The sequence below is a fragment of the Mobula hypostoma genome, chromosome 16 (genome assembly GCF_963921235.1).
Source record: "Mobula hypostoma chromosome 16, sMobHyp1.1, whole genome shotgun sequence".
In the NCBI taxonomy this organism is placed as follows: Eukaryota; Metazoa; Chordata; class Chondrichthyes; order Myliobatiformes; family Myliobatidae; genus Mobula; species Mobula hypostoma.
The window spans coordinates 54,491,419-54,518,712 of record NC_086112.1 but is presented as its reverse complement, the minus strand read 5'-3'; the positions used below and the strand labels follow the sequence as shown (position 1 = coordinate 54,518,712).

Here is a 27,294-nt window from a genome sequence, read left to right as displayed (position 1 = left end):
CCAAAAATGAAGAAGTATTCTAAAGAGAGGATGGTGCACCCATGGCTGGCAAGAGAAGTCAAAGCATAAAAGCAAAAGAAAAGGCATATAATATAGCAAAAGTAAGTGGGAAGGTAGACAAATTGGAAGCTCTTGAAAAACAACGGAAGGCAACTAAAAATGCCATAAAAAGAGAAAAGAAGAAATATGAGGGTAAACTAGTCAAAAATATAAAAGAGTATACAGAAAGATTTTCAGATATATAAAGAGTAAAAGACAGGGGTTGGTTTTGAGTTCGCTTCTTTTCACGTTGTATGTCAATGATTTGGATGAAGGAATTGATGACTTTGTGACCAAGTCTGTGGATGATACAAATATAAGTTTAAGGGCAAGTAGTGTTGGGGAAGCAGAGTGTCTGCAGAGGAATTTCGACAGGTTGGGAGAATGGGCGAAGAAGTCATTGGATATATTTAAGATAGAGGTTGATAGGTTCTTGATTAATCAGAGCACCAAAAGTTATGGGGGGGTGGGGGGAGGTAAGAGCATGGGGTTGAGAGGGACAGTAAATCAGCTATGATGGAATGGTGGAGAAGATCTGATGGGCTGAATGACCTAGTTCTGCTACTACGTCTTAAGATCAAAGTTGGGAAAAGACTCAGAATTTCTGAACAAGGAAGTTTTTTTGTACGAATCTAAAACTTTGTCACAGAGAAAGTTCCATAGAAATCCTATGATATTCTGCTGAACAGACTGTACTTGGAATTAAGACAAACTAAATTCAGAACACATCTTTTTTGTACTAGGGTAGGGACCATTAGCTCATGGCTGGTGCATTCCACAAGAGATAAAAGTTTGTTAAAATTCCTCTATGTGCTATTTTTATCATGCTAGTTAAAATGCAATAAATACTTGCAGCTGTTATTTTCAAGCAGTTAATCAGTGTTCCAAAAATGGTGGAGGAGGATACCAAACTAATTGGAAGTTTTAAAAAGCCATATTAGTTCCCACCAATAAAACTTTAATTATATTAAGAGGGAAATCACTATAAAATAGTAGGTTGAATATTGTGCCATGAGTTTCCATCCTTCAGGAGAAGTTGTCAAGTAAATATATGATTATTCTTTTGGAAAACTTTAGTAAAAGTAACTATTCTTGGGATTATGGATATAGCTTGGAAGGCCAATATTTTATTCCCATCTCTATTTGGTCCTGAGAAGAATCCACGAATGGCTATAATCAACTTTGTTTAGCTACTTTTACCGTGCCGATGGCTGGAGTGTTCCATAATTTGAGTTCAATTTGAAGTATTTCCAAGTCACGACAGTGACAGATTTCTAGAGGAAGATGGATTTGTGATCTTCCCATTTACCTTCATCTCTCATCCCTTTGATTGGTTTAGGTGAAGTTGTCAGAGAGGTAATGGCAGCCTTCAAATAACATATGCTACAATCTCAGTGCTGTTGGGAGCTTCTAATGGGGAGGAGAATGGAGTGTGAATTACGTTGTCCTTGTTGAATTGAGCTTCGTGGGACTTGTTCCAGATACTCCCATCAGCTCAACGGATTATGATTTGTGGGTAATGGGCAGCCTTTGGTGAATTTAGAATTGATTCCTTAGCCTTGAAACAGCTCTAGTAACTATCCTTATGGGGCTGGTATGCTTGAACTTTGCCAGCGGTTTCAGGATGCTAATGTTAAGGGATTCATTGATGATAATGTTAGTCAGCATCAAGAAGCGGCCATATTCTTCCTAATGGTTCATATGGCACGGCACGCATGCTGTCTGGCAGTCATCTACTCCTTTTTCAGTGTTGTCCATGTCTTCCTGTACAGGGCATTGACTACCTCTATCTGAGGAACAACAAGTCGAGATGAACATAGAATTTCATTTGTGAACAAAGCCAGCTAAACAGGACTGAGACCCTGAGCCAGGTATTGAAGTGCTTCACCGAGCAATATGTAGGTATGAATTTAAACAAATTTATTGCAGACCAAAAATGCTGCATTACCTTGCAAGGGATATGTAGCACAATTGAGAAAACACAGAGGAGTTGCAGGAAATGTGTAAATATATTGGTTTATAATATCATTGATACTCTTCTCCATTTGCTTCCACTATTAGTGAGCAAAGCATTAGGCAGTCAGCAAGCATCTCAGCAGGTTAGACATTTACAGGAGAACAAAAAAGAATGGGTTGTTCTTGCACCATTGTAGAGGCTGCTACAATGAGTACTCCTAATGTTAGTTGCTGAAAGCTGAGTATTGGAAGCAGGGTACAATGTGCAGCTCGCACTATACTGTGCTTTCACCATGCTGACTGAGAACTTCATCCCCTTTGATCATGTTACAATATTTAGAATTGATAAAAGGATTATTAGAATTCAAAGCCCACAGGAACATCAGATGCAGAGGTAGAATTAGGCCACTTGGCCCGGCAGGAATGGCTGCTTTTCAATCTTATTCTCCTGTCTTCTCTCCATAACCCTTAACCCCCCCCTTGCCAATCAAGAACTTATCAATCTCTGCCTTAAATACATCCAATGACTTGACCTCCATAGCTCATGGTGGCAATGATTTCCACAGATTCACTATTCTGTGGCAGAAGAAATTCTTCCTCGCCTCAGTTCGAAAGGGATGTCCATTTATTCAGAGACTGTTTCCTTCAATCCTACACTCATCTACTAATGAAGTATCCTCTTCATGTCCGCTCTATCTAGGCCTTTCAGTTTTTGGTAGGTTTCAATAAAAAAGCACCCCCCCCTCCGCCACCCATGCTTCTGAACTCCATTGAGTATAGGAACAGAACCATCAGGAGCTCCTCTTCCATTAAGCCTTTCAGTCCCAAGGTCATTCTTGTCATAGTCGCCAGGGCCAGTACATCTTTCCTTAGATACGGGGCCCAAAGTTGCTCACAATGTTACAAATACAGTCTGATCAATGCCCTAAAAAGCCTCAGCAGCACATCCTTCTATTTACTGTATATTCTTACAATAAATGCTAACTTTGGGTTTGCCTTCCTTACTACCAGCTTAACCTGCAAGTTAACCTTAAAGAATCAAGGAATCTTTAACTACGATTCCCAAGTCCCAGTGAACTTCTGATTTCTGAATTCTCTCCCCATTTAGAAAATAGTACACACCTTTATTCTTTCAACCAGTGTGCATAACCTCACACTTTACTGTTTTATCTTTTTTAAAAGTTCTCAACAAATCTTTTGGATGTGACCAGGTGAAATTGTTATGTAATATTAGCATATGGCATATATTTTTAACTACATGTAAATCAGATTCTGACATAAAAATGATCACTTGGCACTATCTCACTCCGTATTCTGAAATAAGATATCGCATTATCACAGAAGCACCATTGTATTGTGAGTGACACCATAGTGATAAAGTTACCACCTGGCTAATCAAATGCTTGCTTTCTTCTAGGTTTAGGATTTAAATAATAAACAAAAGACTTCTGAAGGACTCTCAGCATACCAGTGATGAGCATGTTATTCCAGTACTCCTCAGCATTGTGTTTACAGGATTTCCAGCTATCAAAACGGCAACTGAATGATGGAGGAGGCTAACATCTGTGTCACCATCTAAACCACTTGGTCGAGACTTCTTAGACCGAGCTTCTGAAAAGGAAAACATATTAATGAAATGCTGTGATGATGAAGTTCAACCTGTTGGTACCACTCGACGACAATCAGATTCCCAAATTACTTTATGTTGTGAGGAAAATATTGATTTGAAAATGAAAGACCAACAACAAACATCTTGACTGCCATTTCTTTCTTCAGACTACTATCATGAAATATACCATGAGACATCTATGTGAAATATTGCTGCAAAAAAAAAGCAGCATCCATCAAAGATTCTCACTGCTGCATCAGGTAGAAGTTACAAGAGCTTTAGGACTCACACCATCAGGTTCAAGAATAGTTATTACCCCCTCAACCATCAGGCTCTTGAACAAAAGGGGATAACTGCACTCATTCTATTTCTGGTGTTCTAACATCAATGGGCTCACTGTAAGGACTTTTTATCTTGTTATTTCATGCTCTCGTTATTTATTGCTATTTATTTACGTTTGCAATTGCACAGTTTGTTGTTCATTGATCCTGTTTACAGTTACTGTTCTATAGGTTTGCCAAGAATGCCTGCAGGAAAAGAATCTCAGGGTTGTATGTGGTGACATGTATGTACTCTGATAATAAATTTTACCTTGTACTTTGTACTTTGAAATTTACCACACTGTCTTATCCTGGAGCCCACTCCGAGTTCCTTTTTCGCATGGAATTCAGCAGAATTTATACTTTATGGTAAAGGCCTGATTTGGATGGAAGTTATTTTCAATTGTTACTGTTTAGCCTTCTTATACAATGATATAAGCAGGCTTGGTGCAACAGTGAACTGAGGATTAACAAGATTTATACTGGTGTCTAAGTCAATTCTTCATGGCATTTTTCCAAATTATACAGGACGGCAGTGGAAGACAACCTTGGATTTGATCTTGATGGCCTTTGCTATTAGACAGGCTGCAAGAACTCAATGTCAAAGATAACACACAAAGAGAACATTTTCATCTGAGGCACCGGAGAGCAGTAATGAAACCTGATGCATGCATCTATAATTTTGTTTGGGAAAGGAATACCAAGGGGAGATCATTTGCAGGAACCAATTTTGAAGTTGTCTCATCAATGGGATTTGGTCTCAATTTCTATAGGATCACCAATAACACATTTGTTGAAATGCAAGACCAACCATCAACTCTGAACACTACTTGCAGGTTGTGCTCAAAACATTTATAGATCCGTAAAAGGTTGTGCAAAGCAGCCCACCTCCACGCGCGTACCCCTCTGCTGAGAGTGCATTTTCAATGATCCATGAATATACACAGATATTTGCATAGCTTTGCATGCTCCTAGCTCTTGTGCTAACGTTAATCACAAGAAAATCTGGTACCTGTGAAGTCGTATAGCTGTGGCAATGCATCCATTATGATTCCTATCAGAGGGAGGTATAAAGCAGCTATTTTAGTTTTAATTTTTGACTTTGAATAGCGGGAGTCCAGATCGTGTGAACACAGCAGACTGAGCACGCCATTGACAGCCTTCTTCTGTACTTTAGCTATCCTGCAGAAATAAACAAACAACAGATGGTCAACCATTTTTATTCCATGGTGTTTCTACGATTGTCCCCACAGAAGGACAACCAGACATCTCCATAGGCCAAGTGCAGGAGAATATGACGAGCTCAGTTAGGCAACTTGATTGGCATGGATGAGATGGGCTGGAGGACATGAGCTTCATGAGCCTCTGATTCTAAAGTTTTACTGTTGTTTTTGACATTTGCTAATTTGGATCAGACATTGCACACACTATGATACCCATATTAAAAGGATCCTAAGCCTTGAGTACATATCAAAGCAAACTACTTGTGAGGATCTTAAGATTTACTGGAGGGGAGTTAATCAGGAGGACACAATGGGTCCCATTGATGGAATGATTGTAGCATCTCTGCCAGCTGAGTTAGGCTTATCAATTGAAACAGCTATCTTTCATATTGTATTAACTAAACTGGTCTGACCCTTCCAGGATCCAAGCCTGATGGATACTTTCTCAGTTGGATTCAATAAAGGTCCCAGAAAAATAACCTAGTTAGGTATCAGTCTGTCTTTTTTTTGGCCAGGGTTTTCTCTCCTAGTCTACTTATTTATTCCCATTTAACCTTCCAGGATCTCCTTTAGGCAATGGGCTTTTACAGCTGGTGGTTTGGTTCCTGAGGCCATGGACTATTGGACATCACAAACTATTGGATGTGCACACCATGGGATGCCAGGTTGCCAAACCTTCAAGTCCCTGAAGGTACAGTAGAAGATTTCTCTCTCACGTGGCTCTTCTTTTTTGAACTGGATTAGCAGCACAGGCTGAAAGTGAGAACAGCTCCAGTATGTGGCATGTTATTCCTCTCCATCCACAGGACCAACACAACAGATGGGCCTGCGGTGCACTGAAACAGCAGGAGATGATGCCACTCCTCCTCAGCACATCGTGCAGTAGAAGCTGGTGCTCCCAAGTCATCTGCCCGAATCCATTGTCTCTGCTGGAGGAAAGGGCCCGAGCCCCAGGAAATGTGTAGTAACCTTGTAGAGGAACTGGGACAAAAGTAACAATTGTAACTCTCTTTTCACCTATTTATGCTTTGAGACATGGGCACTGTGAACATCTGCTGTCTGTCCCTAATCGCCTTTGTGAAACCCAGCAGGAGTCCTTCCATGTTGAATCTAATGACTTTATGCTTTGCATATGACCCCACCTCAGCTACGTACTCACTAGAGGATTGAATCAGACTTTGACTATTCCATAATACACTTTGATGGAGTAACAGTACACCCATCGCTTAGAGATTTTCAGTGCCAGAGATCCCTAGTAAAAATCAAAACAGAGGTAGAAAGCCATACCCTTCTGATTCTGACTCGAGGGCGGCGACAAGTTCAGTGAAGAGAAGCCCAATCAGAAAGTGTTGCTGACGGTAATCAACTGAGAGCTCAAACATGTTGGCAATTTTTTGGTCTTGAATGCTTGAGCATGAACTAGAGTTCTGTTGAATTAAAAGAAATTAAAACATTAGTGTGCAAATTGGGGGCAAATGCTCATCTAACTCTGTTTATTTTATTTATTTGTATGGAATTATCCATCACCAGAAATCACTTGAAGTCATACACTATAAAAAGAAAATCTACAAACTGTAATGTCTGTGATTTTTATAAATGATTTGTATGAGGAAGTGGAAGCATGGGTTACTAAGTTTGCATCTGGATAATAGGGCTACATGGGAGGGAAGGGTTAGATCGATTTGAGAGTAGGTTAAAAGTCAGCACAGTATTGCAGACCAAAAGGCCTTTACTGTGTTGAAATATTCCATGTACAATGATTTAAAATGAGCTGTAGATCTAAATGAATGCCACATGATATCAGGGTTGTATAATGAAAGGAAAATATTTTAGCCCTATTTTCCTGAAAATGTAGTCAACAAATGACAACATAAATTTATTAATAACAATAGCTAGATTTTAACTTATAAATAGACAAAACCTTTTTCCTATTACAAGAGAATCATTGTGGATTTAAGTAATGGGCAGGCGTTGTAAAGGAGACCTGAGGGAAAAGATCAAACACAGTGTGTGGTTGATATCTGGAGCGGGCTACCAGAGGAAATGGTGGAATCAGTCACAATGACTATATTCAAGAGGCATTTAAACAGACACTTGAATAGGCAAGGCATAGAAGGATATGGTTCTAATGCAAGCCAATGTGATTAGTAAAGGTGGGCAAGAAGGTTGTCAATTATGTGATAGGCCAAAGGACCCATTTCTGTGCTCTGACTGGACTGAAATGTGGGAGGCCGAGGAGTGACCTTGTATAAGTATATACAGTAAAATTGTGAGGGGCACGGATAAGTAAATAAAGCCTTTTTTCCCCAGGGTAGAGTAATCTAAAACTAGAAGGCATAGGTTTGGGACAAAAGGGGAAGAATTTAAAAGCAACCCAGTGGAGGTGACGGGAGGCAAGTATTTCCACTCAGAGAGTGAACGGTATATGAAACAAGTTGCCACAGGAAGTAGTACAGGCCGGTTACAATAACAACGTTTAAAAGACATTTAGACAGGGAAGTGGATAGGAAAGGTTTAGAAGGATATGGACCAAATACAAGCTAATGGGACTGGCTTAGGTAGGCACATTAGTTGGCCTGGACATTTTGGGCCTTTGGGCCTGCATCCAGGCTGAATGACTATCACATTTAATTGGCAGGACACATTTGCAGGTCATTTTTCTAAGGGTCAAAGACATTGAAGCCATTTCCAGGGGCGACCAAGTGAGCTACCAGCTGCAAAAAGGCCTGGTATTGGGCCTGTACTATGTTGGCCTAATGTCACCACCACTTAACTGGCAGCAAAGCAAGACTGGAGGAAGGGAGTTTTGCAGTCATAGTGAGGCAATCTTCTGCATTTGTAGCCATATACTTAGTCTCCTCGAGCCCTACTATGTTTTGCGGTGACCTTTCTTCTGAACTTACAACCAACTCAAATTAAACACCATATGGGTGACTGTAAGCCATTGCTTATACCCGTATTGTGCTCAAAGGTATGGTTGGGTAACATTTTTTACATATAATTTTCTGATAAAAAGTTGTGTCCAGTGCTCTAGAAGCCTAGTTTTTAAGTTTTGTTGATAAGCAAACAAGGTACAAATGCTTTGGATTATATAAGAGGAAATTAAGGGCCATCTTTTGATGCTCAGAGCAACTTTCGATTAGCAGCCTATCCATCTGTATGAATAGAATATGTTACACAGTAGTGTACAAGAAACATATAGTCCAAGTAAAAATATAATACTGTTTACAGAACTAGAGAGTCTGGATTTGCTATGTTGTCTCTTTACCTGTGATGATATTGAAGGACATGGAGAAGCAGGTGCGGACAGATTAGTGATGAAGAAAAGGTTCAGGCTGAGATAGTGTTCATGGCTGCAGAGGATCCTCAGGAATTCCAAGCGCATAGAGATGAGGGTGGGCATTGACTGCAGTTTGCTCGATAGCTACAATGGAATAGGTTAGAAAGAACACTGATGAAACATTTAACCAATACAATGCTCCATTACTATAGATGGTGTTCCTCCCATCTAAAGCTGCTAACTCTTCCTTAGCAGTTGTTCAGCACTTCAAAAGTCTGATGCTAGACAATGATGATATCAAGTTATAAGGGACATCAGAGTCAAGCCGCCTCTACCTTTTCTCTCACACACACACACATGCGTAATTAGGAGCTAGAATGATGGTTATCTCTCTATTCCAAGGGTGACATGGCTAGTAGTTACATATGAGAACATTCTGACTGAGGTAAATTCAGTATTATTCAGAATCAAACCACAGGAGTCAACGTGCAGGGAGTAGTGGACTCTGACTCATTCTTCCCCACCATCGGTAGAATCTACATCAGATCGTGCATCAAGAAGGCAACATCTACCGTCAAAGATCCCCACCATATAGGCCATGCTATCTTCTCACAGCTACCTTGGGCAAAAGGTTCAGGAACAGCAATCTGATCCATTTCCCATTGCAATGCTGACTCATTTTCCTGGCCAGCAAGAGCAGATGCTGACCAAGAACCTATCTTGTATGACAAATAAATTCTGCCCTGAGAGAGCAGAATAGGGGTAAGGGCAAGGCCAACAGCCAGGATAGAATTCTTGCTTTCACCCAGTGCAAATAGCACGGGATAAAATTCTAACCGCTTGTACATATTCCAAATAGGCAGCAATCTTACATATGGATTCACTTGATAATGGAAGTTGTATAAAAGATGCACATTAATAGAATACAACAACACTTTCCTAATCTGCCGACAGTTATATTCCTCAACCCCTTTGGGGTCATTCTCGTAAGCAACCAGTAGAAATGAAAAGGAAGTGCGGTATTCTGATGCACCTCCAAACAGTGAGTGACTGAGCTAGTTTAGGCAAGGACACTGGGAGTAGCTTCTCCATTAGCTCCCTTAATTATAGGTGCTGGCCTCATAAGAAACATGTGTACTGTATATAACATGTGTATAAGAAACTGTACATACTGTATTATATTGTTACCCTAAAAAATATAGCAAAAGGGTATAAAATAAATTACGTACAAGATAAAAACCATATGTAAGATCAAAGCTCCAAACTTATGTCATGGGATACAGATGGAAGTCTTCTCTCCACTGTTTTAGCAGAAGTATTACCCATTTAGGAAAAAACTGTCAAATATAACACTGAACTAGTAGAGAAATAATCTCAGCTCAAAATATTTGGCATAGGCGTATCAATATTTCATGATTTATTAATACAATAAATTGAATAATTTAGACATTTTTAACTCTTTCTCAGATTATTCATTGTAAAGAAAAACTGTAACCATATAACAATTACAGCATGGAAACAGGCCATCTCGGCCCTTCTAGTCCGTGCCGAACTCTTACTTCGTGAAGCTTGAATAATTACGTAATGAAGGGTATATGTTATCAATTGAATTGCTCTAGGTTTCTACATTAAAATTGCAAAATTATAACTTGTACTTTACCTGGCAGCAATAATTCTTAATTAGATTGAACACAAAGCCACGGTCCATGAGGGAAAGTAAATCATACAGGAAAAATGCCAAGCTTATGTTGATTTTTTCAGCTTGTTCAGCTTCCTATGATTAGGAAAATGTAAAATCAATCTATTATCAACAGACAAAATAGCTCCTAAAATGTCAAAAGCTTTTGTGATGCAATTCTAAATGAGTTCAGCTATAGACTAAGGCCTTAATAATGACAAGGTTTCAAGGTGGAGATTCCAACAGCAGATAAAGAACTTGTTAGACTGGGGACCTGGAAGTCAGCCTACCTTGAATCATTTGGGGTAAACCATTGCTCAAAAATGTCAATTAATTTAGCTGTCTGTCTGGCCTTCAAGGTTGTTAGTTATTCTCCGTATTCCACACCCAGACAGCTACAGGAAGTGTCTTTGGAAGACTGAAGGATGAGAAAGCTTGGACAATCATCAGCTTTGGGATGGGCAAAGGCCTGGAGGGAGCACTCCTGTTCCACCTAGCCCACCTAGTATGAACTTTCAGTGCTTGCCTTCGGTTGCCAGCATAATGCTACTGACAGGCAGGAAATAGATTAGTCCTCCCTTTAGCTCCTTTATGTCATTATATAGCCTTAGCTACTGAATGCTATTTGGCCCACAGCTTGTTTCAAGACCTGTCATTGGCCTGATGTGGATATGTAGGCACAAATCATAAGAGGGATAAGTTCACATTGTTGAATACTGATATTTTAACCACAGCCCATAGATCTGGAGGGTGCTAGGTGACTGCAAATAAGTTCCATGCCCAATTCTCAAAGTACAGGAATGCATAAATGAGTGAGTGAATCTATAATTTTCCTGTTGTACTTGAAAGAAAAACGTGGATATTCTGCTAGAAATGTAATAAACAGAAACACAATCTGCAGCCCACTGAACCAAGAATGATCATTGGCAATACACAGGGAATTAAAAAAAAAGTCACTTTTTTTTTGCTTTAGGAAAATTTAAGCTGATTTGTTTCTCAGACACAATATTTGACTTTAGCTTCTCCAAACTGCAGTGTGAATACTATCATATTATGATCACTTACTCCTAAGAGTTCCTTTACCTTAAGCTCCTCAATCAAGTCTGGTTCATTACACAATACCCAATCCAGAATTGCCTTTTCCAGACTGCTCAACTACAAGCTGCTCTAAAAAGCTATCTCGCAGACATTCTACAAATTCCCTCTCTTGGGATCCAGCACCAAGTTGATTTTTCCAATCCACCTGCATATTGAAGTCCATCATGACTATCATAACATCGCCCTTATTACATGCCTTTTCTATCTCCCATTGTAATTTTAGCCCACATTCTGGCTACTGCTCGGAGGCCAGCACATAACTTCCATCAAGGTCTTTTATACCCTTGTATTTTCTAAACTCTGCTCATAAGGATTCAGCATCTTCCAATTCTATTTCACCTCTTTCTAAGGATTTGATTTTTATTTTTAACCAACAGAGGGGTTGGGGTAGTTTTTGCCATCCCACTCCCTCTACCTATCTGCCTGTCTTTTTGATACAATGTGTATCCTTGGATGTTAAACTCCTAAGTATGATCTTCTTTCAGTCCTGACTCAGTGATTCCTACAATGTCATACCTACCACTTTCTACAACGTCGTCTACCTTATCCTGTGTACTGAGTGCATTCAAGTATAATACCTTCAGTCCTATATTCATCACCCTTTTCGATTTTACCCCCATGTTATATTGACTGATTCCACTGACTGCAATTTTGCACTATCATCTGCCTGTCCTCCCTCACAGTCTCACTACACACTGCATCCACTTGTATACCAACTGCCCCATCCTCAGCCAAAATCTTTGAACCCAGCAAGACTGTCTTTTTGAACATTTCCACATGCAGCAAAAATATTCTAAGTAAAGAACAGTACCTTCTGCTGTTTTACAAGAATTGTGGCAATCTCTGAAGTAACAACATTGACGATGGTAGTAATATCATCTTTGAAGCGATCAGAGAAGCGCTGTTTTCGGGAAGAATCTTGCTTGTTCATCTGGCAGATGTACTGGGCCATACTTTTGACCTTTCATGCATGATAAAAACATTTGTGATATTAGATCAAAGGAACCACTGAAACTGTACAAATGATCTTGCATTTATGAATAACATCTTAAACCTCAGGACATCATAAAGCTTTTTACCGCCAATTAAATGCTCTGACATAGGGAAAGTTACACAAGCACCATCCCGCAAAGAATAGTTAGATAATGAACAGATCATCCATGTATGATGAAACTGACTGACAGACAGTGATGTGGGGCTTGGGGAACACATGCTTTTCTTCTTTAAAATAGTGACATGTGATATTTGATTTCTACCAAGTAGGTTGACAGAGTTTTGATTTGTTGTCTTATCTGAAAAGTAGGGCCTTGTATCGTGCAGCATTCCTTAAAAACTGGCAAGCCTAGATTCTGTACGTAGGTCTTGGAATAGAAGGCAAACCATAACGTTCTGCTGCAGAGTCCAGTGTACTGTCTCTTTTGTTGTAGGGCATCCTACATACAGTGCTGGAAAATGTCTGCAGATAAGTTGAAGAATTCCACAGTAATGTTAAACTTTTTAAAACATGGTGAAGAAAAAGAATTAGCAACAGTCAAATGAAGGGCAAAGAGATGATAGGAGCTTGGGAGGTGGTAACGTGCAAAACAAGCTAAATTTGAATCAAAAGTACAACTTTACATTGGCAAACTGAAAATCAATTGTGAAAAGTAGAAAAAGAAAGTAAAATGAAGTAATTGATAAAAAGAAACTGAGAAACATTCAGTAAAGGGATCGACATTTTTCAGGATATGGGCATTGCTGGGACAAAGAACTATAATCTGGCAGTTTCAAATTATATTTGTATGAAATATGATACAGCGATATTAATAAGTTTCAGCAGAAAATCCTATGAGCATTTTTGTACATGTAAACTTAACCACTGAGAGCTCAAAGAATGAGGCATGCTTAAAGACGTTTTCCTTCACCACTGACCATGCTTAAATGCCAAGGGCTCTTAAAGGTTTGCTGTGCCATTTAAAAGGCAACCCTTTTGGTGAGTCTGACAATCACATATTGGTCATATTGGTTAAGGGTTCCTTAAAGACCCTAATGTTTTTCTTAAACAATGATTCAGTAGTTTTGTTATTTTTTTAAACTCCAGATCATGAAATGAATTTAAATTTCACAGCGACCATGATGGGATAGAATGTTTGGTCTCACAATTACTGGCTTGGACCTCAAGATTAATAATTCAGTACCATACCCAACCAGGAATATCACAAGGATTAAAGATACCAACCTGTTTGGAAGAAGGAAAAGGCAAAAAATCTGGTCAGGTAATGTGTGATACATTCCAGCAATCATATCTGTGTGAAAAGAGTTACAAGGATACAAAATGGTTTCTGCATATAGACTATGTGCATTTAGTACCTACCAAAAGTTCAAAGAAGAACCAGGCATACTTGAAGACATTTTCTCTCACCATGCCGGTGCTGACCACCATCTGCAGTGCTAGCTCTTCATGAAACTGCTGAATGATAATTAAAAAAAAACTTTAAAAATATCTTTTCTAGATTTACGATGTCCTAATCCTTGTCCTGGTACTTGAAAGAGTGCTATTGGACATTGTGAATAGTACAGGATCTTTGATGGTTACGTAAAATATAATTTGTTTCTGTGATCCATTCTCTAATCCACTTTCCCTTATCATGAAAGAGTGAGTGATAAAAAACTTCAATGTTTTCTTAAAGTTCAGAACGTTCAACCTGTTCTATAAATCAGTAAGTTACCTTTACTCTGTTTCTCTTTGTTTCAGTTGGCACCTAACCTAACGAGTGTTTCCAGTATTTTCCACCTGTATTTCAGATTTCTAGCATCTGATTTTATGATTTTCATCTGCAGATTGATACTTGCATATCTGAACAATTTAATCTAAAGCAGCATAAAATTCGAGGTCAATGAACAATCTGCTGGACGAACTCTGTGGGTTAAGTGGGCCATCTGTGGGGAAAACGAACTTTTGATGTTCCAGGTCTACTCTCTGCACAGATGCTGCTTGATCCTGTGAACTCCTCCAGCAGAGTATTTGTTGCTCCACTTTCCAGCATCTACAGTCTTGTGTGTCCCTAAAGTTCCTGGTTATTTGATGAAACCTGATAAAGGAACATTTCTATAATTGTGCAAACACGAGGAAATTTGCAGATGCTGGAAATTCAAGCAACACACATAAAACATGCTGGTGAACGCAGCAGACCAGGCAGCATCTATAGGAAGAGTACAGTCAACATTTCGGGCCGAGACCCTTCATCAGGACTGATAATTTCTATAATTATCTTGTCTTTTTTCACAAAATAATCTAAAATCAAGTTCAAACTTGTTCAGTGATGGGTGAGCTTTTGTTTACCTACACCCCCTCAAGTTCCACTGGAGGCAGACTGGAATGATGGAATAATCTCTGCAATAAAGATGAGGAATACTTTCAGAGTTACTTGGAAATTCTGTTGCACCATCTAAGATTTACAGGCAGCAGGGTCAAATAGTTCCGAAGAGAAAAGACGGAATTTCTTTCTAATGCTCTACCTTACTATTTGCTTCATTTGTGCAGATAAGGCTGACTCCAGCAGCCTGATTCCTGCTACCTATTACCAAGCATCCCCCATGGGCTGCACCAGAGCTTAACAATTAAAATTTGGAACAAATTGAAACACAAAAACTAAAATTCTGAGCAGAAAATCATTGCAGAAATTAGTGAAGCTCAGATGGCAACCAATGACATGAGTACGGGACTCTGCTGGTTTTTAGATAGGAATGTTTAGACCAACTCTTCACAGTTTAACCATTCTGCATCAGTATTCAATAGCCAATTTAGTTAATATATGATCTAGAATAGGAATACTAGACCTGGAATAATACATAAGTAATATATCCTAAAATAAATGTGATCAGCAGACAAACAGATGTGACAGTTACTTACCTTAGGACATATCCAAACTAAAATGTAGAAGCTTTATGGTTGCACTGCTGTTTTGTTAGTAAAGGCTTGGTGTGACAATGTGTGGTAGCTCTGATAATTGGCCTTTTTCTGTTTGCATAGCAGAATAAATTTACTAATGTCATTACAACCAGATATCTTAGTCCTTAAGCAACGAAGTGATAATCATGAAAAATTTAACACGTGCCTTCAACAAAGGGCGCACACACATAGGAGTGAACATATCTGCTGTGGGAAAAGAGATCATTATTAAAGCAGAACAAAACCATTTAGGACCCATACAAAAGGAAGACTGCCACACAAACAGCAAAGTATCAGTCATTATTATATTAGTGATTTCATGCATGTACACAGACAGAACTGCAGCAAACATCAGTTTCCCCAACAGAGGACAAAGCTGTTAAAGTCAGGAAGTATTGTTAAAACACACCTTTTCCTCTTCTATTGGACTGTGAGTGTAAAGAAGAATTAACTCTTGGACCTTTTGAATACTGAGTCAATAATTTGTATTATCAAGTGGAAAATTAATTTATTAAAAATCAAAAAAAATATTCAGATGATTTCAGGAAGAGGGTTGCTCATGTATTACAATCCATAACATCCTGAAACCAGCAGGGCTAAAAGTTAATCCCAAAACTCAATCCATTCCACAGAACAAATCTTCATGTGTCTTCATTTAAAAATATTTGCTAGATGAGACATCAAACTAAGTTTGTAAAAAGAGGCACTGGAAAGTGACATTGAACAATCACAACAAAAACATGAATTAAAAATAGCCGTATCTTATTGTGATTACATGACAAAGGGAGGCAACTTAGCTCTCCAATTAAATGTTGACTCATGGTAAAGCAATCTCATTTGCCTCGCTTTCCCCATCGCTTTGCAAATGATTCTGCTGTGTGATTATCCGATTCTTCACCAAAGGTGTTCATTCCATTTCCATCAACGCCAGAGGCAGATAACTCTAAATTCTAACTACCCTCTGAAAATTAAAAAAAGATTTACCTGGGCGTTCTTTATCCAAAGCTTTAAGTCTATGCCCTCATCTTTGAACCATTGCTATTTGGAATGCTTCTCTTTATTTACTCTATATAAATCATTCAGCGTCCTCTCAATCTTCTTTCATCATAAGAAAATATTAGATGACCAAAATTTGGGTAATAGTGGTGGGTTTCAATAAACTTCTTATAAAAGTAAAGAGGTAGAAGTGGAATAGTTTAGGGAGAGAATTCCAGAGCTGATGGCAATGTCGACTGAAGACATGGTCAGTGACAATGGTGTGATTAAATTTGAGAATGACCAAGAATTGGAACTAAATGTGTGTAGAAATCAAAGGGTTTAGCATTGGAAGAGCTTTCAGAGATGAATGGCGAAAGGATCAAGAGGTAATTTGAAAACACATCTGTTGATTTTAAAATAGACATTGCCAGACTGGGAACCAAAGAATAATTGGGACAATACAAACAGAATTTCAAGGCAGAGGGAGGATGTAATGCACTTGAATAGTTGACTTCTGAAGTAACAAAGACATAGAAAAGGGTTTCAGTGCCTTGAGAGCTTCAGAATCAGGTGATGCTGTGGAGGGTGAATTTATGCATAGTTATTAATGGCAGAACATCACTCACAGACAATAACCAGGTCTGGTTAGAAAGGGGAGGGATAAAACTGTAGCTGAGGAACAGAGTTTGTGGTGGGATCAAAGGTGACAGCTTGTGTCTTCCCAGTGTATAGCTGGAAATTCTTTCTGTTTGTTGGACAGGCAATCTGGCAGCGCAGATCATTAAATGAATGATGTAGGAAGAGAACTGGTGAAGTGGTGAGTGTAGTCAGTGTAGCTGTGCAGACTGTAGACTATGGTATTGAATGATGTATTCAAGAGGTAACTGAAGTTGAGAAATAGGAAGGATCTCGTTAGCATGAGGGATAACAATTTACAAATGGGAAGAGGTGCGATTGCAAATGATCCTCTGGATATATTGGGGAAAATGAGAATGGAATCCAGCAAGTGCAGTCCCACCCAGCTAGAAGATGCTGGCAATGTATTGAATGTGAAGGATGTAGTCAATCAAGCCAAAGGCTGAGGATAGCTGGGAATGAACAAATGTGGATAGATTGCCTTTGTCATATGTACTGTAACTATATCAGAGGTTGTTCCATTACTGTAACCATGGCAAATACATTATTGGAAGAATTCCGAAATGATTTCCAGGAAGCAGGGACAAGGAGATGGGAGGGAAAAAAAAGAGAGGGTTAGAAATCAGAAAACACTTGGTCTGATGTGGAGAGGAGTGATGACAGCAAATAAGGAGGGGAGAGTATTTGAAGTGATGGAACCATCAGCAACATCACTGAACATGATAATTAGGGAAAGAAGCTGGCTGGTCAGCAGTCTCATGCAACTGGGTTTGATCCAACAGCAGATGGTGTTTTGGTAAGATAAAATTTGCAAAGGACAGTAATTCAGGGATAGGGCACAAGGAATCTGAAATGGGAGGGAAGTGATTGAGGCATTTGATTAAATAGTTTTAATTGTAATGACAAAAACACTTTGTGCTCCTCTCATTTTAGGAGGTGCGGGTGGAAGTGGCATGGAATAGTGCGTTTAAGAAGATGGTTTGCAGTAGAATCGAAAGCTTGGAGATTACCTTCACTTTCTAAGCAGAACCTCGAATACTGAGCAGTTTTGGAGATGAAATCAGAGGCTTATTGCACATTATGGAGCACGACTGTAGTGTGGTGGTTAGTGGAAGGCTATTACAGCTCTGGGCGTGGAATTGGGAGTTCAGTCCTGTTGTCCCCTGTAAGGAGTCTGTACCTTTTCTCTGGGTGCTCCGGTTTCCTCCCACAGTTAGTAGGTTAATTGTCATTGTAAATTGTCCCATGGTTAGGTTAGGGTTAAATCAGGGGCTGCTGGTCGGCATGTCTTGAAGAGACAAAGTGCTTATAAAATAAATAAAAATTACACAGCTCGGTCAAATTTGGCTGTCAATGATGAAACAAATTATTCATTTGAGTCTACATTCCTTGGATTTAAAGGAATAAGGAAGAAAAGGCCCACTTGAGAAAAAAAGTAATGATTTCAGTAGGCCTCAAAGATGGGGATATGAGATTGGCTGAGCAGCAGAAATTTTGTGTCAAAATGAGGACCAAAGCTTCAGGGCACAACACACAGCTGATCAAATTTGCAGGAATGCTTTGTTTTTATTGTTTCAATTATTAAGATGGTATGCTCAGTCACACAGGGTAAAAATTACGAAACTCCACTTCACAAAACCCTCAATTTGGATCTGTCCATTTTTCTGATAGTATTTCACTTTTTCAATCCTACAAATAAAACAAAGTGACTGAGATTCAATCAATATAACATGTATTATCACTTGAACTATCGACACAGTATTCAAACGGTATGACGGCTGATAACTAAACAGCAAATTATATTCATCTGTATCAGTGAGGCAGTGACACAGCTAGCTGAGGTGTTGCTTTGCAGGTCCAGTGATCTGAGCTCAACCCAAACCCCTCGAGCTGTCTGTGTGGAGTCTGACAGGAGCAGATGGAATGGGGGAGTTTACAGGGAAGTTAGTGGGGCAATGGGAGTGCATGAACTTTATGGACCAAGTAGCTACCTTCTGTTACATAAAGAAATATTGAATTTTTAGCTTACATAAAGAAGATGCACATTATGGAAATCTTTTATGAATACAAATTACCCAAAATAAATAAATTTTAGTTTGTTATACATTGACTATTTTGACAGAACATTTAATTGTCCTGGTAACAGGACATAGTTTATGTGTTATCTATTTTAGGTATGTGTATATTGGTATCAAAACTAAAAAGATCTGCTGTAGAAAGCATAGCAAAGGTCGGCATGTTGAGTCTGCAGGCTGAAATGGAAATGAAGGGTTGCTTAATGGTACTGGTGTTGGATTGTTGCCAGGGAGGTCAGCAGTGGAGATATTGTCCGGTTATTCTTTAGCAGCTTCAAGTGGCCAATTTCCTCTATTTTATTCTATGAATGGTCAATTTTTGAAATGGGTGAAAAAATTACAATTTGTATTCTTCTATATCTCAAAAAATTCACTATTCAACCTGTACAATTATGCCCAAACACATTATTTAGTCGAATAAAGTCCAGGAACCAAAGCAGGAAATCATACATGCCCAGATTTGGAAATTAGATATACTAATGATTTTATCAGTAATGTTTCTGTTTTATATTATTTGAGCTTTTTTTTGGTTTTATTTAAAAATTTCCCTGGTTCATTTGCCATAGCAAATGAAATGAGTTTAATTGTAAGTTATCAAAAATGTTTTTAAAAATATTAATTAAAATATAGGCTACTCAGGTAACATAATCATGACATTACTTTGTGTTTAGAATCAAAGCCGGAAAAGGATGCAGAAAGCCTCCACAAAAGAGACATAATGTTCACAGAAGTCTGAATGTGCAGAATGAGTTGACAATGCACATTTTTTCCATTGAATAAATGGAGCAGGACAAACACAAGACAATACTTGCATTTTGTTTTAACAATCTATGTTGTCAGGTGCAACATCCATTTCTTTGTGCTATGTGGCAGTCTACCTTTTTGTTTGAAGATCGTCCAACAGAACCAGCGTTGTTGAAGTAGCTGCTAACTTCCACATAGGAAGACATCCGAGAACCACTTCGATCCATTCCCTGGAGTGAAGATCCAGGAAGAGACAGGGCAAAGGTAACACGATCAATACATGGTGCAGTTATCAACTTTGACAACATTACATAAGTGTTCCAGAAATGGGATTAATTAAGTTGTTAAAAACAACTTGCATTTATGTAGCACCGCCAATTTGGAAGAAAATTGCTCCAGGTTCTCCAGATCATTAAAAAAAACAGTAAAAGCAAATCCAGTTACAAAGGGAAATGGTGTTGTTAAAAGTAATGCAGGAATGGAGAAGCAAGGATTCAGGAAGGGAATTCCAACATACAGAGATCACCAGCAAAAAAAGGAGAATGCATTTGGGTTAAGACATTGGAAAGAAAGGAGTCTAAATAGGCATGGAGAGGTGAAGACCGGATGAGAAATTTGAATTTTTGAACCAACACAAATCAACAATAGAGGAGCCCCACAATAGAGGTTGGTGTCACCAGGGTCTGATATCCTTGTCCACTCATTTTCATTCTGGGCCAAAACCCTATTCATTGATAGCCCAGACAGATAATCTTAGCCAAATGACCAGCCTTGCTCATACAAGGTTTGGAAATTAACCTCTGAGACTCAGTGACCTGCATCAGACTCAGTAAGAGGGCACCCGAGAAAAACACATTAAGGCTGTTTCAAGCAACTGTGTGAGGAGAGAAAAAAGAAAGGCAAGGGAGCAAGAGACAACTGGGAGAGAAAGGACAGCATGGCAGAAGGCAGGTTCTGAATCTGAATACGACAAGAGGGGAACTACTCAAATCAGTGTTTCATAAACAGTCTTTATATTATAAAACACAGAGACAAGACTTTCAGCCCATCTTGTCCCTGCCAACCAAGATGTCTATCTGAAGTAGTCCATATTTCTGAGCTTGACCACAGAGTCAGAGACTTATATATCACAGAAACATATACAATGAACTTCAATCAGCCTGAAGAAATAGATCATGAGAAATTCTATGATATATTTCTTAGGACATAAACCAGAATTTTATTCACCATGATCTTTAAAGTCTATTCAGAAGCAACCATCAGCATATGTACATACACTTCCAAAGACTCAGTAAATCATTTCTAGTTGCATATTTTGTAATATCAAAATACTGTTGATGTCACAAAGCTTCAAGTCACACACAGAGAATTAGTGCTATCAAATATTATAAAGACAGAAACAACAGAAGATAGCAGAAGTAGGCCATTTGGTTTCTCAGGCCTGCTCTGCCATTTAATATAATTATGGCTGATCATCTAGATTGATATCACGTTCCTGCTCACTTCCCACATCTATTAATGGCTTTTATGTCTATCTCCTTCTTAACTATATTCAATAACACACCTCTGCAACCCTCTATGGTTGTGATTAGTTTTACCATCCTCCAGGTGGAGAAATTTCTCCTCTTCTCAGCCCTAATCTCCTGCCTTTTAAGTAGGTTCTCAGTCTCAACACCAGGGCCAGGGAAAATAACGTCTCACATTCAGTCTGTCAGTATTTTGTTAGTTTCATTGAAGAGTACAGCACAGAAATGGGCCCTTCGATCTTTCAAAATTAAACCCCTCTCATTCTTCTAAATTAATAAACACAAACTTGTTTGATCCAATTGCTCCTCACACAACAGTAGCAAATTGTTCGCTGGCTGTACTCCAATGCAAATATATCCATAACAAAGACTCCTCAGTCCTAATGAAAGGTCTTGCCCTGAAAGATCAAACGTTTATTAATTTCCATAGATATTTTCTGACCTGCTGAGATCCTTGAGCATTGTGTGTGTGTGTGTGTGCGCGCGTGCGCGCACGCTTTTCCATAACAAATATATCCCTTCTTAGCTAAAGATATCAAATCTACACACGATCCTCCAGATGTGCTCATCAAGGTCCTGTCTAATTGTGGCAAGACATACTTGTAAATTTTCTCAAAATACCTCACTATGAAAGCCAATATATCATTTTTTTAAAACTCTTCACCGCATCTACGTGTTTCCTTTCAACTACTGGTATACAAGTGAATTAACATTCTCCAATCAAGCATAATTTAAATAATGCACTGCCTTTGTGCTTTCCATACTGAAGCAGATAACTTGGCATGTATTCATGCATCTATCCACTCACTCAATATTTAGAGATACAGCATGGTAACAGGCTCTTCCGGCCTAACGAGCTTGCGCTGCCCAATTACACCCATGTGACCAAGTAACCTACTGACCAGTATGTCTGTGGAATGTGCGAGGAAACCGGAGCACCCGGAGGAAACCCGTGTAGTCATGGGGAGAACGTACAAACTCCTTACAGACAGCAGCAGAATTGAACCTGGGTTGCTAGTGCCATAATAGCGGTTTGCTAACTGCTGCGCTGCTGTGCAGCCGCTAATATATCTGAAATACTTTGAAGACTTTTTGCATTGTCTCATTATGGCACTTAGTTTAGCGTCAAAGGCAAATATTGAAATATTAAGTATTGTTCCCTCATTTGGGTAATTGTGAATAGATGAGGTCCAAACACTGATCACTGCAATACTCTGCTAGCTGCTGCTTGCCACACCAAAATGACTCATTTATTACGGTGTTCTGTGTCCTGATTCTAACCTGCAGTTAGGGTTATGGTCATGGATCCCTGGGTCGCAGGGGCACTGTACAGATGAGCGCTGAGCCAGTTGCCTCCATTTCTCACAGTTGTGGGCGAGTGCCTGGGTTGTGGCAAAGCTCTCTCCGGCCCACTCAGCAATGTTGTCTATTTCTTCCTCTCTCTGCCCCCTTTACTTTTTCTCCAGCACCCTCCCCTGGAGAATGGTCTTTGAGAGTCTACTTGATCTTGTTATGCTGCCATACCATCTCAGTTTCCTCTTCAATCTATTCCAATGTGTTACCGACAATACCATGTACTTATACACACGACTAATTCTACACATTAATCAATTGTCATTATCAAAGTTTCCTACACAGCATGTTTTATTTCCCCTGCCCCCCCCATCCGCTCTATCAGTTATTTTCTCAAAAAATGGGTTCTATCTAATGAAGATTCTTTTCCAGAAATCCATGTTAATTTTGGTCCACTGACATTTTCCAAACATTTACATATCTCTTCCTTTACAGTTATTTCTACGTCCCCCTCTTCTGATATTTGGTCATCTGATCTGTTGTCACTTTTTAAAAAAAGGTATATATATATGCTGCTCTCCAATTTGCAGGAATAATTCTATATCTAAGAAAATTCGGAGGAAGGTAAATAGCATACCCACTATTTCCAAGGTTATTTTCCTGAGTACTCTGGGATGAAAATGAACAGGTTCTGGGAAATTGATCAGTTCTCAAAACCTAATATCTCAAGCTCCATATTACAATTATACTTTCCTTTATTTTCTCACCTGCCTTAGTTTCTTGGTTCCCTAACATTTCTGGAAAGAAGCCAGGTCCTTTTAAAATTATTAAAGAATTGTCCTGCCATCCTGCTGTCTCAGATTGTGAATACTCCTGTTACCCCAGGGGCGGCGTGGCAGCGTAGTGATTAGCACAATACTTTACAGTTCCAGAGACCTGGGTTCAATTCCCGCAGCTGCCTCCAAGGAGTTGGTACATTCTCCCCGTGACTGGGTGGATCTCCTCCTGGAGTTCTGGTTTCCTCCCACAGTCCAAAGACGTACCAGTTGGTCGGTTAATTGGTCACTGTAAATCATCCCATGATTAGCTCGGTTAAAATTGGGGATTATTGGGCAGCGCGGTTCGAAGTGCTAGAAAGGCCGATTCCATGCTGTATCTCAATAAAATAAATACATAAAACTTACTCTAGGGGATTTACACTTGACTTGAAAGTTCAAAGCAAATTTATAATCAAAGTACATATATGTCACCATATACAACCCTGAGGCATATTCAGTAAAGATCAGACTTCACTGATCTTTCTATTTTCGCATTTAAACATTATCTTTCGGAATTCTGCTGAAGACAGCACCAAATAAAAAAAGTCAGATGGACCGACTGAAGGAAGGGATAACATTACAAATACGCTGGAGATAAAAATTAGCTGCTTATTTTGGTTAGCAAGCAGCATAGACATATACTGCATTTGTATACTAAATAAAAACAGTGTATTAGAAGAGTTTAATATCGTTTTATAGCAACACCAATGAAAAAGAGCAAAAATTTAAGTGAGAAAGTGGAATGTAAAAGATGTTGAAGAAATATGATAGATAAGTAATTGAAAACTTGAGGAATTGAGGGCTTTGGGGAACCGGTACGGAAGTAGTTGAAACCAGCATAGATCAGTCATTGAGTGATGGAACAGGCCAGAGGATCCTGGTGGCCGACATCTGCTCCCATTTTCTTGTGTTCTTGTGCAAGAAAAATGAAAGTGTACAGTGTGTGTGTGCCATAGCAAAAGGAAGAAGATAAAGATGACACTGAACCATTTTGTATACAATCTTGGTGAGAAATGCAAAGGCTCTGGGCCTCCATCCTGCATAGAGGAGTGAAGTAAAAGTCCAATCAGTCAGCCTTAAGGACTAAAGTGGTCCTTTGTTCAAAGGTCCAAAAGACTGCAATGTTGGAAGTTTTGCTTTGGAAGTGTGGGGTTGAGGTAGCATTGGCAATGGGAAGACAGCAGGTCCTCCAATGGTTTCAGGTGTCTTTTAAGAATTTACCTGTGATATCCAAAATAACAGATAGTCATAAATTGATCAAAGGAATTAGTATGGCAGACTGAAGGAGACATTAGTGTAGAAATCAGTATTTACTCATTTGTTTTTCAAAATATCTATGAATTTAGCCCCTGAATCTGCAGAGTGGAACTGGCTATCCTTGGATGAACACAGGGTGACAAGAAATGACTAGAAACATTTGATGCATTCATTTTGCAGCCCTTGGATAGACAATGGAATTTATCTTCTCTTGTTTCCCAAATACTAATGAAACACTAATCTCTTATCCACTGAAATAGAATAGTAATTGAAACAGTATGACAATTCCAGGGTGATAGCGTGAGTGGGCACGTGGTCAAGTGGTTAAGGCATTGGACTAGAGACCTGAAGGTCGTGAGTTCGAGCCCCAGCTGAGGCAACGTGTTGTGTCCTTGACACAGTGCTCTGTGACGACACTGGTGCCAAGCTGTATGGGTCCTAATGCCCTTCCCTTGGACAACGTTGATGTCGTGGAGAGGGGAGACTTGCAGCATGGGCAACTGCTGGTCTTCCATACAACCTTGCCCAGACCTGTGCCCTGGAGAGTGAAGACTTTCCAGGCGCAGATCCATGGTCTCGCAAGACTAACGGATGCCTTTACTAACGTGAGTGGCAGGATTGACATAGAATTTCATGCAAATATGATTCAGTTCTTTGAACTAAAGTGATGAGTTTGACTTCAATTCTCTCCCAGCCTTAAAAAAAGATATTTTAAAAAGTGGTTAGTTAGATTACATTTCTCCTAATGTTAGCACTGTACCTTGGAAGAGGTAGTGCTCTTAACATCTTCATCTGTCAAGATCCCCGCAATATCTGGATTACTGCTGCTCAATATGCGTGACTGCATAAGTCTGGACCCGACAAGGGCAGCACTGGAACGTCCCACAGTGTAGTAACGGCTCTCTGGAAACACAGGGGGCATCGCTGGGCCTAAAGGAAATAGTCTGCATCAGTGTGAACGTCACAAAACTGGTCAGTTATTTTTGGGTGAAGTATTAGAAGAGAAATAGGTTTACACATTAGGACTCTTCATCTTAGAGTCATAGAATCATAGACTTACAGTGTAAAAGCAGGCCACTCGGCCCAACTTGGCCATGCTAACCATGTTGCACAGTGAGCTAGTCCCTCCTGCCAAGGTTGGTCCATAATCCACTAAACCTCCTCTATCTGTGTACTTATCCAGGTGCCTTTCAAATGTTCATAATGCGGCCGCCTCAACCACTACTTCTGGGAGCTTACTCCAAATGTGCAACACCCTTTTCCACGAAGAAGCTGCCTCTGATGCCCTTTTAGATCTCTCGCTTCTGATCTTAAACACGATCCCTCTTGTTTTTAGCACCTCCTCGCTGCGGCAAGTGCTAGGTGCTTTCACACTGCCTACGGCCCTCACGATCTTACGTCCGGTCACCACCCCCCCCCCACCCCAGTCTCCCACATTCCATGGAATAAAGTCCTCGTTTGCACAACCTCCCCTTGTAACTCAGGCCACAAGCATATAGCCTGGTAAATCTTTTCTACACTCTCTCTAGATAATATCCTCTTTCCTGTAACAGAGTGACCAAAATTGTACACATCATCCAAGTGAGGCCTCACTGATGTCTTATGTAACTTCCCACCTCCCACTCCTATATTCAGTGCCCTAACTGATAAATATTAATAGGTAATACAAATACACAAACACTATGGATTTTGAAAATTATAATTAGCTCTTTCATGGTAAATACATGTATTATGAATATTATTATAATGCTAAATCAGACAGACTTTTCAGAACCAATGGGCATTCTTGCCTTCATATCCACCAGCAGAAACAGAGCTTTTGTACATTATTTGGTTGATCTCATGTAAAACTCCTGCCAATTAAAATAAAGACATGTGCAAAGAATAGAACGTGCTGACGAAACATAATTTTTTTTAACATGGTAAAAAAGAATCAAAACTGAAATCCACGTTAAAATATATTTTCAGTCTTAAAGTGTACAGAATGAATCACACTGATTATAAACTCTTTCAATTGTTATACCGTTTCCAGCAGAACAGAGGAAAAAATGGGACTGAAAATGGATGTGGTGGCCTCAATAATAATTAACACCTACGCTCTGTCCGCCAGAGAAAGCAGGATCTCCCAGTAGCCACACATTTTAATTCCACATCCCATTCCCATTCTGATAAGTCTATCCACGGCCTCCTCTACTGTAAAGATGAAGCCACACTCAGGTTGGAGGAACAACACCTTATATTCCGTCTGGGTAGCCTCCAACCTGGTGGCATGAACATTGACTTCTCTAACTTCCGCTAATGCCCCACCTCCCCCTCGTACCCCATCCGTTATTTATATACACACATTCTTTCTCTCACTCTCCTTTTTCTTCCTCTGTCCCTCTGACTATACCCCTTGCCCATCCTCTGGGTTCCCCCCACCCCTTCTTCCTTCTCCCTGGGCCTCCTGTCCCATGATCCTCTCATATCCCCTTTGCCTATCACCTGTCCAGCTCTTGGCTCCATCCCTCCCCCTCCTGTCTTCTCCTATCATTTTGGATCTCCCCCTCCCCTCCCACTTTCAAATCTCTTACTAACTCTTCCTTCAGTTAGTCTTGACGAAGGGACCCTGCCTGAAACGTCGACTGTACCTCTTGCTAGAGGTGCTGCCTGACCTGCTGCATTCACCAGCAGCTTTGATGTGTGTTGCTTGAACCTTCTTCTCTCTAGTCTGGAGGAGTTTTCACCTGTAGCTATACAGGGCTGCAATCAAAACAAATTGGTGACCCTGAGCAGCCCCCTAGTGGTGAAACACAGCTTATGCAATTCAGGGTGTAATTGATAACTTCAGCCA

At 39.6% G+C, this 27,294-nt stretch overlaps 1 protein-coding gene across 5 annotated transcripts in view; it reads right to left on the bottom strand.

Annotated features, from left to right (window-relative positions):
- dock8 (dedicator of cytokinesis 8) overlaps positions 1-27,294 on the bottom strand; it is a 258,252-nt gene that overhangs the window by 53,596 nt on the left and 177,362 nt on the right. For 2 of the 5 annotated variants that reach the window (XM_063068960.1, XM_063068964.1), the window contains 9 exons: positions 25,222-25,391; positions 19,702-19,797; positions 13,557-13,652; positions 12,015-12,164; positions 10,088-10,201; positions 8,416-8,571; positions 6,435-6,574; positions 4,937-5,106; positions 3,464-3,606 (listed from right to left, as the gene is read on the bottom strand). In XM_063068960.1, the coding sequence (XP_062925030.1) occupies positions 3,464-3,606; positions 4,937-5,106; positions 6,435-6,574; positions 8,416-8,571; positions 10,088-10,201; positions 12,015-12,164; positions 13,557-13,652; positions 19,702-19,797; positions 25,222-25,391 (1,235 nt within the window). The remainder of the gene's footprint in view (positions 1-3,463; positions 3,607-4,936; positions 5,107-6,434; positions 6,575-8,415; positions 8,572-10,087; positions 10,202-12,014; positions 12,165-13,556; positions 13,653-19,701; positions 19,798-25,221; positions 25,392-27,294) is intronic. The other 3 variants (XM_063068961.1, XM_063068962.1, XM_063068963.1) reach the window with 3 other exon arrangements.